The sequence below is a fragment of the Ailuropoda melanoleuca genome, chromosome 5, assembly GCF_002007445.2.
Source record: "Ailuropoda melanoleuca isolate Jingjing chromosome 5, ASM200744v2, whole genome shotgun sequence".
Classification (NCBI taxonomy): Eukaryota; Metazoa; Chordata; class Mammalia; order Carnivora; family Ursidae; genus Ailuropoda; species Ailuropoda melanoleuca.
The window spans coordinates 105,688,749-105,704,257 of record NC_048222.1 but is presented as its reverse complement, the minus strand read 5'-3'; the positions used below and the strand labels follow the sequence as shown (position 1 = coordinate 105,704,257).

The 15,509-nt window shown below is 43.5% G+C and overlaps 1 protein-coding gene across 8 annotated transcripts in view; it reads left to right on the top strand.

The window, feature by feature from the left end:
* The first annotated feature begins 1,867 nt into the window (after positions 1 to 1,867).
* The window catches only part of DCLK2 (doublecortin like kinase 2), a 149,629-nt gene continuing 135,987 nt past the window's right edge, over positions 1,868 to 15,509 (top strand). For all 8 annotated transcript variants that reach the window (XR_861308.3, XM_011237755.3, XM_002929697.4 and 5 more), the window contains exon 1: positions 1,868 to 2,598. Coding sequence is in view for 7 of the 8 variants with exons in the window: in XM_011237755.3 (XP_011236057.1) it covers positions 2,178 to 2,598 (421 nt within the window). In the remaining variant the exon portion in view is untranslated. The remainder of the gene's footprint in view (positions 2,599 to 15,509) is intronic.

The following is a 15,509-nucleotide window of genomic DNA, read 5'->3' as shown; positions in this document are numbered from 1 at the left end:
GGTTGTTAGATGGAGCCCTGTCCCAGGCTCATGCTTGGCAGGGAGTCTGCTTGGGGCTCTCTCCCCCTCTCCCCCTCCCCCTGCTTGTGTGCTCTCTCTTGCTCTAAAATAAACAGATAAATCTTAAAAAAGAAAGAAAGAGAAAGGGAGAAAGAAAGAAAAAATGCTTTTGGAGAAGCCTATCTCCAGGAATTCTTATTTAATTGGTTTGGGTTGAGGTCTATTATGGTCATGGACCTAAGAGTATTTTCAAATTTTTCCCCTTGAAAACTACACTGTAACCTCAGATCAGCTGACTTCCTGGCCTGCTCCAAGCCTGGTTCTAGAAGTGTGCTATGTTTGGGTGTGTCCCTGAGACTGCCCCGGGACTACCACCCTGCACCGAACAGGAATCTTCTGGAGCATTGCCATGCAAGGGCAACGTCACAGCTGCTGAAGAACTGCATATACTTCTGCCTTTTCTTATTCATGCTTTTCCAGGACTCAATTCATTCCAAGAAAAGTATCCATGCCTTCCTACCTTCCAGGTCGATTTGGATTTGTTGTCTAGGGCCACTCAACGAACCAGGTGCTGAATAAATAAGGTTTCAGGATAGCTTACCCACCTGTTAGAGTAGGACCAAACATCTTTTAGCTTCATCTTTCCCTGATGGCAAAACGGAAATAACGAATGTTTCTCACAAGCCTTTAGGAAATATGTTTTTACTCTTGACCAAACACTAGTAAATTAGGATTTCCAGTAGGATGGGTGCTTACAGTTGTTAGACCTACTACTTTAAGAAGCTCAAATTGACAACATTGAATACCAGTTGAGTGTGAGTGGGGGAGGGGAGGTATTTGTTTCCTTTACTAATGAATCCCCAGTGATGGAAACAATGCCTAGCACATGGCGAGCTCTTAATAAATAATTGTTTATTAAATAAATCCCTCAAAACCCAATAACTTCTGATCGTTTATTCATTCAAAGTTACTCAACATCCCATGTTAGCAAATCTGCAAAGGAAACTGTTTTATCAAAGGATTTTAAAATAAAGCTTCGAATTTTCTTTTAAATTTGTGCCCAAATCCAATGTCATCTTTCGAATCTCTGCCCTAGTTTGGCCTCGGTTCCTCCTTTGGAGGCTAGTTAGGGATGTGATCTCTGCCCTTGAATCTCCTTCCTTTGTAGTTTTTTTTGGCCTGCGCGTTTACGTTTCCCAGGCGGAGGAGCGCGTGCCGCGGCTGCGCCCATTAGCGCGCGGCGCGGGTTTGTAGCTGTCAGGCGGGCGGGGTTGCCTAGGACCCAGGAGGAGTCGATCCTCTCGCGCCGCAGAGCCTCCGCGCTGACCCGTGCGGCCCCCTTCTCCTCGTGCACCCCCTCCTCCCGGGCTTTGGCAGCCCTTGGGGGTCAGGAACCCCCTCCACCAGCCCCGCCAGCGGGCCGGGCGGGCCGCGGAGTCGGGCGCGGATGCCCGCGGGTGGGCCGGGCCGGCCGGCAGCCAGGGAGGCTGTCTGCATTATTTCCCGGAGGGCCGGGCTCCGTGGGAGGAAGGGTCTCCCGCACTGCCCTCTCAGCCCGAGCCCGCCCGCGCCGCCACTAGGGCAGGGCCTGCGGGCGAGCCAGGCGGAGGCGCCGCATCCCCGGCCTCCGGCAGGGCTCGTGGGCGGGCCGGGGCCGGGCGCGACGCCCCTGCGGGCCCGCGGCGCCTCTCCCACGCTCCCAGCTCCTCCCCCTCCTCTTCCTTCCTTCCCCTCAGCCTCCCGGGAGCCGCCGGCGGGCGCGAGCTGCGGCGGGCGCCCGAGCTTTGTGTGCGCCCGCAGACCAGGGGCGAACCTCGGGCTGCCCAACTTTGCGGCTCCTGGCCGGCAGCCGGAGGGAGTTGTGAGGCGTGGCCGGGTGGAGAAGGCGCCCGGGGGGGGTGCGTGGGGCTCCCCGGCAGGCGGGAGGGACCGAGGGAGCCGCGCTGGACAATGAGCTGGGCAGCTCGACGCTGCGGCCACTTTTAGGGGGGGCGCGGGCCATTCGGCTCCTCGGCGGCTCAGCCGCCCCACCTGCGAGGAGAGGGCGGGATGCCAGAGCCAGGTGTCCCGGCGCTCTGAGGCCCCTCGCGGTCAGACGTCCCTGAACTGATTCTCGCATTGACGCTAGGCTACCCGGGTGGGACGTTTTTTGTGGGGGAGCCTTCGGAGCAGCCGTGATGGCCAGCACCAGGAGTATTGAGCTGGAGCACTTTGAGGAACGGGACAAAAGGCCGCGACCCGGGTCGCGGCGAGGGGCGCCCAGCTCCTCGGGAGGCAGCAGCAGCTCGGGCCCCAAGGGGAACGGGCTCATCCCTAGCCCGGCGCACAGTGCCCACTGCAGCTTCTACCGCACGCGGACCCTGCAGGCTCTGAGCTCAGAGAAGAAGGCCAAGAAGGCGCGCTTCTACCGGAATGGGGACCGCTACTTCAAGGGCCTGGTGTTTGCCATCTCCAGCGACCGCTTCCGGTCCTTCGATGCGCTGCTCATGGAGCTCACCCGCTCCTTGTCGGACAACGTGAACCTGCCTCAGGGTGTCCGCACCATCTACACCATCGACGGCAGTCGGAAGGTCACCAGCCTGGATGAGCTGCTGGAAGGTAGGAAGAGAGGGCCCGGCGCGGCAGGTGCGGCCCAGCGCGACAGCAGGTGCAGTGGCCACAGGCTGGCGCGCGCCCGCTTGCGCTGCGCTGAGGGGAGTTTACCGGGTGTTTTCTAGGCGGCGATGGGAATTGTTGGTTCGGTCTGCTTTTCTATAGCCTCTGTGTGTGTGTGTGTGTGGGGCGGCGGGTGCGCTCCCCCATATATTCTTTCCCAATAGATTTCTCTTTAAAAAAGAAAAAAAAAAATCCCGGCGGGCTTTGGTGACATCTCTTAAGATTGGTAAACTTGGGGTTTTTGTTTGGTTGGTTTTAGTGCAAACTGTTGGGAAAGGCGGCTCTCAGGTGAGGATCTGGGTAACCCTCTTACTAATAAGCTTTCTGTTCAGCCCTCTGTGTGGACCTCGGTGCAGGCATCAGTGATGTTCCAGCCTTCGGGACCCTGTTGTGCCTCCTCTACTAAGAAGTTGTGCTTGTGAAATGCTCTAGGTTGGCTTTCAGCAGAAGTTACATGAGGTCAGGAGGCGTGATGCTAGACAGTGGTTCTCAATCTTGGCTGCACTCTGGGTCACTGGGGACTTTAAAAAATTACAGGTGCCTGCACCCTACCCCCAGATATTCAGATGTTTGGGGTGTGATCTGGGCAGTTGGAGCTTTAAAAGTTCCCCAGGTGATTCGATGTGGAGCCAAGATTGAGGATCCCTGTGCTAGAGGGTTTTCCTCATTTGGGTGGTAATGAGGTGAATCAAGGTCAGTCTGTCCTGCCTCCTCCCCTGCTGAAAGTAGTTAGTTAGGATGAGAGAGGCTGTTGGAATGAGTAGTTGGGGCCTATTATAAATTGGCAATCCTAGAGTGTCAACCATGCTTCACTCAGAAGTACTGCTTGGCTGTTTGTTGTGTCATCCTTGAATTCCTGCAATACTGTATTTATGCTTCTTCTCTTTCAGGGCGAAAAGGCATGTAGTTAAGAACTCATTTCCAGATCTAAACAGCACCTATAAAGATGAGACAGAACCCACATATATGCTGATTTCATGTTTAAAGACAGTTTGCTCTCATGCATCTTTCTTAATGCAAATGGCTCATTTCTTGTAGTCATAGCAATATTGGTGTGGCAGGGAAAGGAAACTGAACTTTGAGCCAACTATTTTTTCTTTTTTCTTTCTTTTTTTTAAGATTTATTATTTTTTTTTGAGAGAGGGAGAGAGAGAGAGAGAGAGAGAGCGGGGAAAGAAGCAGAGGGACAGAAATCCTCAAGCAGACTCCTTGCTGAGCCAGGAGCCCAGTGCAGGGCTTGATCCCAGGATCCTGAGATTATGACTCAAACCGAAACCAGAAGTTGGAAGCTTAACCAACTGAGCCCCCCAGGTGCCCCAAGCCAACTATTTTTCTTATATTATCTCGTCATATTCTTGTATTATGGTTTGAAGTCACTGTGCCCATTTTACAGGTGAGGAAATGAGCGATATGCCTTGTTACACAGTATCTGCAGTATATGCCCTTTCTTCGCCAGTTCACCTCTAATAAATCGATATACCGAGGCGCCTTGAAAGTGGTTGAGTTTCCCCACTTAGTCACTGTTACCAGAGGTTTTCCCTGTCTTGGCTAGATGAGGACCCAGCCAAAATTAAGTTGTCTCTTCAGTCGGTGTGTGTGTATTCTCGACTTCACACGTTCTCTTGGTCACTTGTGTGTTTTGGTTTTAAAGGCTTCTTGAGGAGGTGATGACAGCCAGAGGAGTATAAATAAGATGATACATTGTTAAAAGGATTCTGTTGCCTTCTTTGTCATATTAAATACTTAAAAGCAACATTTGCCTAGATATTTCAAAACTGAGTAACATTTTCTGACTGACCCAAGCTAGATGAGCAGCCCTGCAGAAAAATCAAGGTGATACCTATTGCTTAAGTACTCATTACTCACATTCCCTTGGGATACTGTGCATAGTGTGGTCTGAAGAGGGACAAAAATTTTAAATCCTTCTCTCAAGTAATTTTAACAGTGTATTTGCTACATGAAATTAATGTACTCCAAAGATGAATATCATTATGGGGGGTGGTCAAGATGACCATTACGCATATTAATTAATGGGAGCACATATTGTGCATTGAGTTTGTCATTGCCCAGGTGTTGCATGGTTCACTGAGTGTAAGTTCTCAAACTGTATAGTTTCAACTGTAAATTGAAAGGTGACAAATTTCCTTCCAGTTATTTATTCACTGATTTTTGGCGGATGGGGAACTGTAAGTATGTATAGAATCCTAATTATACTACCATATGATAAATAATGATATAACACAAATATTTGCACAACAGAAATGTTTCCCTAGTCTAGCCAATTGCCTGCTTGTTTCCAGCAGTATTTAATAAAAGTACTGCAAAAGAAGAAAATTTGTGCCCTTCTTTTGTCATAGTGACATTCTCTTTGACAATGGATCTTTGTCTAGGTCTTGAATTTCCTACAAAATGAGTGGAATACCCTGTTGCAAGGCAGTTTTCAAGAAAAGAAAGAGCCATCAATGCTTAATATCCATCGTTTGAGGATTTAAATAGTTTAAACTTTCAGTTAAAATTGTGTGCTCAAATGTTCTGATTTATCATGTAGAACTAATCAGCTACCTGCAAACTTATTTGCATCAGTAAAAATGGGTACATTTTTAAAAGCGACTAATTCATTTTAGATCATTTTTAAAATTTTATTTTATTATTTTATTTTATAATTATTGTATTAGTAATCTCTACACCCAGTGTGGGCCTCAAACTCATGACCATGAGATCAACAGTCGCATGGTTTTCCAGCTGAGCCAGCTAGGTGCCCCTGGCCATTTTAGCTCATTTTTAATAAAGACTTTCTGATAGTATTTTGTATATTATGTTCTCTCCTCTGCCTCTTCCATCCCATGAAATTTGTAGTTCAGGAGATACTGTTTTCCTAAAATGTATTTCTAAAATGTTTTTAGTGAAGAATAAAAAGTGATGACTCAAGACAGCTGGGCGTGAACACTCATTCAGAGCCCCAATCCCATTGAACTCTGATGACAAAAGAAATCTACATGGCCCAGATTTTTTTCTTCTGCCTTTGACCTTGAAAATCTCTGGAGACGAAAAACTGTGTTCAGGTGTTGGCTGCCACTCCGCCTGTACTTCCCTAATCCAGCAGGTATCTTCAGCCTTTTGTTTTACCTCCCCTTGCTGGATTAATTTCATGGAGTTGGTCTCTGCGTCTCTGTAATACCGTTTATTCTTTAAAACTTGTTGGGGACCTTCTTTTAGAGCAGGACTGTGAGTCAGTACTGGGAAAATCAGTTTCAGCTGCCTGAAACCATGAGCCAGCCAAACTTAGAGCATCTTTGATTGGACAACTGAGGATGTTCAGATGATTTGTTCTTAAGTTCTCATGTCTGCGGCTAAGAGTCAGAATTCCTTAAGTGTTTATTTAAGTTTATTTAATCTCTACACCCAATGTGGGGCTGGAACTCACTACCCTGAGATCAAGCGTCACATGGTCCTCAGCCTGAGCCAGCCAGGTACCCCTCTAGTCTTAGTTTTTGTTTCATGAGTGTTCTCCCCTTCTGAACATTTTGGCTACGTTTATAAAATTTTGATGTCCTGAAGAGACATGCCCATGGATAGTAGAAACAATGCCTGATCTAGTCAGGATACCTGGGTTCTACTGACTGGATTTGAGAAAAAATTACCTCTGTTCTCTGGGTTTTATCTCTTTTCCTGTTAAATGAAAGTTTGGCAGATTACCTAAGATCCTTTTGTAGATTGAAAGTATATACCCTTCCCCTAAGTGGTTGGTTACTGAGTGTATGATGGCTTAGGCTGCCTTTCCTTATCCAGATCCTGTCTTCCAGAAAATGGACAAGGCTGTAAATGTCCTACCACCAAGCAGGGAGTGGGTGTAAGGCTCTGAGGAAGTATTTGCCAGGAGTCAAAAATAATAGCCACCTGCCTCTGCCTCTCATTCTGAAGTAAAATGTTGTTTTATGTTATTTTGATCTTTTACTCCCCAGTCAACAGCAAACATTGAATTTTTTGGCACGTGAGAGAATTTTGATTATTTTGATAAGTGATATTCCATTATTCCATTAAATTAAGTTGAAAATTGGCTTGATTTATTTTTCTTAAATTCAAATTAGGTTCTAGAGTGATCAAGCCCTTGAAGTTTCCAAGGTTCTCCTAGTAAGCCTAGTTTATTGGATCTGTTTGGTTAAGTCACTTTGTTTTTTGGTTTTTTTTTAAAGATCTTATTTGAGAGAGAGCACGCACGAGACAGAGAGAGAGAGAGAGAGAGAGAGAGAGAGAGAGAGAGTGCTTGTGCACAGAGGGAGAAGCAAACTCGGGAGCCACACACAGGGCTCAATCCCAGGACCTTGAGACCATGACCTGAGCCAAAGGCAGATGCTTCACCAGCTGAGCCACCCACAAGCCCCTAGGTCAGCTTCTTTGAAGGTGTTAAACAAAAATATAGTTACTGAGAGTTTTAAGTAAAAATGAGTCTCAATAAGAACCCAAGTTATAAGGTAGGATTCCCCCCCCAAAAAAGATAGATTTTTTTATGGTAATAATAGAAACTGAGTTCTTCAAAACATGTTATGGTGAGGAAAGAAACATAAACCCCATGTGTGAAAAGATATTTGAAGTCAAATAGAAGTACACATAGAAGTCAAAAGCAGTACACGTTAAAGGCATTTATGATGATAGGATGTGGCAGCTTAACATTGAATCTTTGGTGTGCCAGCCTTCTCTGGCAGACTCCTAGGTTCTTCAGGACCCACTTCCAATATTGCCTCTGAGAAGTCTCTTCCAGACCTTCGGGATACTGGTCTCCGATAGCTGTTGATGGAGTCTATTTGTTGTTGTTCCAGGTGCTGTTCCAGGGGACAGTTTCTTTCCTCAAGATGCTCACATTCTGGAGGGAGAGATCGTGAACATGAACACACACAAACATACACAAGATGGTTCTAGCTCAGGTGCTGTGAATGAAGTGGGAGTGACGTGGGTAGGATGGTGAACAAGGCTTTCCAGAGGGACAGATGTTGGAGCCAGGGCCTGAGATCAAGATGGTAACTCTTCCCTTTGCTTACTCACAGCGTGTTTCCTTACCTCTATTATAGCCCTTAGCTTTGTCATCAGTGGTACATCAGGTCTGTCTTTTGCACTAGACTGGGAGCACGGTTAGGTCAGAGATCTCGGACTCACAATAAATTCATCGAATAAGTAGCCCAAAAAGTGATGTTACGTCTAAGTCTCTTGGTTGTCAAGGGAAGTTTTATACAAATTAAGTTTGAATAGGGTTGTTCCTATATATTTGTGAAGAAAATGCATATTTTGAAAAATTGGATTATATTTAGATACATCAAAAATGCTGTGCTAACTCATTGTGGAGAAAATGACTCTTCCATTATATCTGCTTCTATAAATCTGATTGCTTTCTTCATCTCATTCCCTAAAACAGGGAAATTTAGATGTGCTATAATATAGCTACATAATAAGCCCTTTCTAGAGGTAATGGGAAGAGAAGTTTTCATGTGAAGAATAAAAAATTAAGGGTTGGGTGGAAGAAATGGAATATTTGGGCAAGCATTTATGAATTAGAGTATGACACAGTGATACTCTTGTAGTTAAACGAAAAAATCAGTATTTCATAAGGTTTTAGACTATGGAAATAAGTAATTTATGGTCCTGTGATATAAAACAAAGAAAACTAGATTCCCTTGGGCAGTGGCTGTCAAACTGCTTTCTTCATAGCTGGGAAGGCCAGGGGGTTTTGCTGTACTTCCTGGCTATGTCTCCTTCCCGTCATTCCCACCTGCCTGTGCTCCCAGCCCTTCTGTTTTTATTTCTATTATCAGTAAAGTAAACCACCACTCGAAGGATTTGGGATTCTTAGCATTAGCACAGTTTTGAAATGTTTTATTTTTCACTTATTTTTTTCCTTTTCCAAGTTTTTATTTAAATTCCAGTTAGCACACAGTGGAATATTTGTTCCAGGTATAAGATTTAGTGATTTGTCATCACTTCCACATAACACCGGGTGCTCATCACAACAAATGCCCTCCTTAATCCCCATCACCCATTTAGCCCTTCCCACCACCCACCTCCCCTCCAGCCACCCTCAATTTGTTCTTTGTTGTTAGTCTATTTTCTGGTTTGCTGCTCTTTTTTGTCCCCCTGTATTCTGAACTGCTCTTTTCTACCACCTGTGAGGAAGTGGGGCCTATTCCGACCCCCAAGATTTACATAGGTCACAATAGATCAGCACTCTAGAGCCCCATCACTGCTAAAGCCAAACCTGTTAATCACTTATACCTGGAAAATGAAGATTACAGTAGCTTCTCAGTCACTGTAGGTATAACAACAATTTAGGATGTTTCATGTATGGGTCTTGAAATAAAATGCATTTTCCTGTGCACCTGCAGAGTGGGATCTGTGCATAGTTCTGCATAGTTGCCTTGCTTGACCTCAGTTTCTCATTTGTAAAATGAAAGGTAATTGCTAAGACCATTTCCCTTTTAAAGTTCAGTGATCTTGGGAAAAGCTTCTGGGAGTGGGAAAGAGAAATGATCCTGGCTCTGCCTGGCTCTGTGTCACTTTTTGAAGAGTCATTCAGGTTTAGGGATGCCTGGCTGGCTCAGTTGGTAGAGCATGCAACTCTTGGTCTCGAGATTGTGAGTTTGAGCCCCACATTGGGTGTAGAGATTACTTAAAACCCTCAATAACCTGTAGGAGGTTCTTCTCCATAAAACATTCTCAGGAAAGGGAACATTATAAACCTATTGAGGGCTGGGACCACAGTTGTTTTGTTTCTTTGTCCTATGCAACAGATACTTCTGGCACAATGAGGATTTATTTTACTTTTGTGTCATTTTTAGATTTCTTAATAGGTGGGAACAGGTGGATATAGGTGTTTTAAAAACCTTTTTTAAGACTGGACAGTTGGCTAGATTTGCAGAGGAAGAACAAGGCAGTAGACTAAACATACTGTAATTTGTCAGAAGCTGCTACTTTGTAGACTGAAGGAATAGGAAAAAGTTGACTGTGAGATCAACTTATGTAATTTTTATTACACTGTAACCTTTGCTAACATCTCAAAGTGACTAAAATAATCTACAGTTATGACCTGTTGTGTTATCTATTATTTATATGTTGATTAAATTATTATCATTTGCAACCAAATATATCACAATGAAAGTTTTAAAGATTTATTTTTTGGGGGTGGGGAGAGCACAGAGGGAAGGGCAGAGGAAGAGAGAGAGGGAGAGAAGCAGATTCCCAGCTGAGTGCGGAGCCTGACGTGGGGCTGGATCCCATGACGGGATATCAGGTCCTGAGCTGAAATCAAGCTGATGCTTACCTGATTGAGCCATCCAGATACCCCTCACAATAAAAATTTTAAAATATCTTCACTGATTTCTCTCTTCCTTTACTCCATATGTTTTGCAAACTTAAGATTACTTTAAGTTTTAAATAATAATAGTGTAATTATTTCTTAAAGGCAATGATGATGCTGTCTTCCCCAGTATACTTGTCCATCATCTTGGTCTTTTTACTTAACAGTGTTTTGCCTCATTGGCAGAGAATCAAGAAAAGAAATAAGGAATTTTAGTACACTCTATACTCATGTTCATTAAGCCTCTGAGAGAGAAAGAACTTGAGAAATAGCCTGATGTGAATCCATCTCTTAGTAGTTTAGTGATCAAGACCAATAGATGGAAGGCTCTACATGAACCCTATAATGTGTACAAAACACTTAGCAGAGTCCTAGCATGTTGTGGCTCTTGGATAAATGGTAGTGGTCCTCAGATCTTAACCCAAAATTTATGTCCTTATGACTTCCCTGCTATATTCTAGAGCCACCATTTGGAGCTTCATAAGGCTTATCTTACTTTTACACAGCAGCTTTTCAGACATCTGGAGACAGTGGTCATACTTTACTATTTCCCCTTCCTTCCCATTCTGTAAACATCACCTCTTTTTTGTGCAAACATCTGGCTTCTGAATCTTTCATCACTTGCAGTGAATCTTTTTTTTTTTTTTTTTTGGCAAAGATTTATTTGAGAGAAAGAATTTGTAAGAGGGGAGTGAGGAGGAGAGGGAGAAAGAGAATCTCAAGCAGACTCTGCTGAGCGTGGAGCCTGTCACAAGGCTCCCATCTCATGACCCTGAGATTGTGACCTGAATCAAAATCAAGAGTTGGATGTGTAGGGGCGCCTGGGTGGCACAGTGGTTGAGCGTCTGCCTTCGGCTCAGGGCGTGATCCCGGCATTGTGGGATAGAGCCCCACATCAGGCTCATCCGCTATGAGCCTGCTTCTTCCTCTCCCACTCCCCCTGCTTGTGTTCCCTCTCTCGCTGGCTGTCTCTATCTCTGTCTAATAAATAAATAAAATCTTAAAAAAAAAAAAAAGAGTTGGATGTGTAACTGACTGAGCCACCCAGGTGTGCCCTTGCATTGACTCTGAGCTATCCTCACTATCAATCACTTGCTTAAAACTGGGGCCAGGTCTTCCTCTCAGATTCACAGTGAGTTTTAAGGAATGAAGGAGGAAGGTATTAAGCAAAGGTCTCCAGAAGTTGGGGTAACTCTGTCATGGAAGGTGTTACCTCTCTCAGATGATGAGCCAGTTGAAGGACTGACCCTTGATCCGTGATGCTTTAGGAATATTAGATGGGGGGGGGAGTGTCTGGGTGGCTCAGTTGGTTGAGTGTCCGACTCTTGATTTTGGCTCAGGTCATGATCTCAGGGTCATGAGATTGAATCCTGTGTTGGGCGCTCTCTCTCTTCCTCTCCCTCTACCCCTTCCTCCTCTAAAAAAAGAGAAATATTGGATAGGCACATTTTTTAAAAAAGTTTTCTCTCTTCCTCAGCATCCTTAAGATTGCAGTGTTTCTCAAACTTTTGCAATATTTGGGCCACTTAAACATGAAAAACAATGTAAAAATCTAACAGCTAACTTGTAGAAGTTTAGTATTGCCTTAATTACTTTAATTACATTGTCACCTAAATATGTAGAAAGGTAAGTATTTTTATATACTATAGGTCTTACACACCAATATAACCTAAACAAATTGATAATGTAAATACCAGCAAAACTGTGTAATCTATAAAAATGTAAAAAGTAACAGTGTAAAGCTACAGATACTGTTTTCTCAAAATAATTGTTCCAGATGTGACCGTGGTACTTAATGCTGAGTTTGATGTGCTGTATTTCAGAATGCCATGTAAGGAGTCAGTTTTGCACTGTTGATAAAGCTCCAGTCCTACAGGGTAAAATTATATCCTCTGGCCTTAATTTGCTGTGAACACACCGTTTACATAGATTAAGTCCACTTCTCCTTTTCCTCATTAACTCCCAGCAAAGTTACACCCTTTGGTAGCAAAGGAATTGAAACTGGACAGTGAGTGGCCTGATTGATTTAGAAGCAGTTGTTCACCTATTCCAGAATAGGATGATATAAACATTTTAAGTTCTGTCATCAAAATAAGCACAGAATTAAAACTGTCGCAGTGATCTCTTGTAAATTGTGGAATATGCCTGGCCCAGGCGTGAGAAACAAAAAGACAGATAATGGATATGATTTGTAGGTTCTCTCCTTCCAGGAGATTGGATACAATTTCTTTTTCAGCTGGTAAGCTTTATAAAGCTCTATGGTTAGTGAGTAGGATTTTTGTTTCTACTTTCACCTCATTTTTTTTTTTTTTTTTTGGTTTTTGGTTTTTGGTTAAACTTCTCTGAAATTTCCATGCTGAAACGTGGATTTCTGGGCATACCTCTTCATAGATGCTCAGACGTTCAAAGTAGTTTTTGTACCCCTTCTCAGTGGATTGTATCACGGTCTGTGCTGCTGGATGTGACTTTAGGACATGACTTGGTTCAGCCAGTTGCCTTCAGAGGTGTTGAAGGAGCATTGGTCTTAGAGATGAAAGATCTCATTTTGTGTCCTCAGCCTTTCCCCATAGTGAAGGCCATTATATTCATTTTGTGATGCAACAGCAATGGTCCAGTGACACAGCAAAGGAGTGCAGAGTGGGATAGGCTTCCAGGCCAGAGCAGTGCACTATGTGTAACTCTGCGGATCCCCATAAGTTTAAATTCTGGGTTCTGTACAGTTTGGGTAAAAAAAAAAAACAAAAAACCCGACTAAGCTGTTTGCCACAAGAGAATAATAAATCAGTCTTTCTTTTCTTCACCCTGTATTTTTCTTAACCAGATGGACGTGGGAACTCTTCTCTGATGTGCTTAGATGGAGATAAGCACATTTTAATCCACCCAGTAGGACAGCCTCACAAATGCTGTGCTTGATGAGGGATATCAAACCATTTTGTAGATGCAACAGACCCGGATTTATTTTCCCTGGTTATATGTCTTTGGAGGCATTTTTTTTTATCTCTGTTTTAGAAGTTAGGAAAGAATTAAGGTTCCTAAGATTCTTGCTAATATTAGATCTATAGTGTCAGGCAAGCTTTCTTTTCTGTTTGTCTTTCCATTTTTATGTTACCATATTTAAATCTCCATGTGTGGGGAGGGGATCTTTTTCTAAGCTTGAAGAGCCTTTGCACTTTAGACTTGTATCATAAAGTTCAGTGTTTGCTTCCACTCCAAGTTACGTAATAGTCTGAATGTCCAAATTTTGTATAATTGATTTTCTGCCATGAATGTCAAAATAGTTTGTGATTACAAACTAATTAATGGGGTTAGGCAGTTATTGTAAATATTTTAACAGAAGTGGATGAGATACTTTATAGGAACTGATAATAAAAGTAGGCTAGCCAAACATACTGTTATTAAATTTCCAACTGCATAAGGTTGCATGTAACTATTTGTAATTTCTAACAGCAAATTGACATTTAAATGTTGGTGAATTACTGTGATTTAGCTATTAAAAACATTCATTATGTACATACACATATATATTTATATATATATAAGTACACACATGCATATTCCATTGATTGAAAGACACATTACATTTATTGACTTAAAAACTACCCTGTATGCTTGAAACTAATAAAACACTGTATTATACTTGAATTTTTAAAAAACAAGTAAGTGTGTGTTTCCTGGACTCTTGATGCTTTGATGGTCTGAAATGAATTAAAAACATTGGTAGGTACTAGGCAGCCTTCATATCCTGCTTGTTTCCATATATGCCTTAGGTTGCGTTTTGGTGGGCTGGCATGACCTAAGAATGTCTCCAGTCATGCATGACATCTTTCAGGAGCCTGACCCTGACCTTCCCAGGGTCATTCTGTGTAAACAGCTACACTGTGCAAATGTTTTTACCTGGAAGTAATGCAAATCCAGAGGCGCCTGGGTGGCACAGCGGTTAAGTGTCTGCCTTCGGCTCAGGGCGTGATTCCGGTGTTCTGGGATGGAGCCCCACATCAGGCTCCTCCTCTATGAGCCTGCTTCTTCCTCTCCCACTCCCCCTGCTTGTGTTCTCTCTCATTGGATGTCTCTGTCTCTGTCGAATAAATAAATAAAATCTTAAAAAAAAAAAGTAATGCAAATCCAAACCATGAGATTTGTAGTTTGCATTTTCATCATTACATCGACAAACATGTTTTAAGTACCTGTTATATACCAGGTATTGTGCTAGATGTGGGTGGTATGAAAAAGATACAGTTTTTTTCAAAGGGCTTGTAGTCTAGGGAGTGGTTTGTAACAAGAGGTTGTTTTCAGAGTCACTTGTGAAATTAAAAACCCTTACCTACATATTCTGGTCCCACCATCCGATGATTCTAGTGATTGAGTTGAATTGTGGTGATGTCTGAGCATCTGTAGTTAGACAGCAAAATCAGCTGATTAAAAAAAATTCTCCACTAAGAACCATCGGAAGAGAGAAAGAAAGAATAAATGATTATGAGAAATTGGTACTTTGTAAGCTCGGGGTAATTTTTTCAGATTTTATTTTAAAATTATGAAGGTTCATATACATGTACAGCCCAGTGAGTTGTTATGACATGAACATCTTTGTGACTAGCAGGCATGTCAAGAGACAGAGTATTGCCAGACTCTGAGAAGTTCTCTGTGTCCCCTCCTAGTTACAATTCTTCCCAAGATGACAGAGGCCTGACTTTTGCTTTTATCTATATTTTTACCACCAGTGAAGGCATCCCTAATTGAGAGTTTAATTTTTTCTGTTTCGAACTCTAGAGAAATCAAATCCTACTATATGTATTCTTCTGTCATCTTTTCCCACTATTGTTTGTAAAATTCATCCAGGTTGTTGCTAATGGCTCTTGTTTGTTCATTTTCATTACCATATAGTAGTATACATGACCACACCACAATCTCTGTTCTCCTGTTGTTGGGACATGTGGATTGATTTTTCACCTTTGGCTGTTGGGAAGTGCTTCTGCACACACACAGTAATGCCCATGTAGTATGAGTTTTTCCAGGATATTTTCCAGCAGTGGATTCCTGGGTCATATGATGCATATGTTGTAGACTTAGTACTAGATAATGTTTTTCTAGTGATTGAACCTGTTTTTCCTAGGTGATTGAACCAACTTAAAATCCTTCCAGCAATGTTTGAAAGTTCCCATTGCCTTACCTCCTTGCCGAGAGTGATTAATCTTGACTGGTCAGTTAAGAAGAGGCAAGATGGGGGGGGGGGCGCCTGGGTGGCACAGCGGTTAGGCGTCTGCCTTCGGCTCAGGGCGTGATCCCGGCGTTACGGGATCGAGCCCCACATCAGGCTCCTCCGCTATGAGCCTGCTTCTTGGGGCGCCTGGGTGGCACAGCGGTTGAGCATCTGCCTTCGGCTCAGGGCGTGATCCCAGCGTTATGGGATCAAGCCCCACATCAGGCTCCTCTGCTGGGAGCCTGCTTCTTCCTCTCCCACTCCCCCTGCTTGTGTTCCCTCTCTCGCTGGCTGTCTTTGTCTCTGTTAAATAAA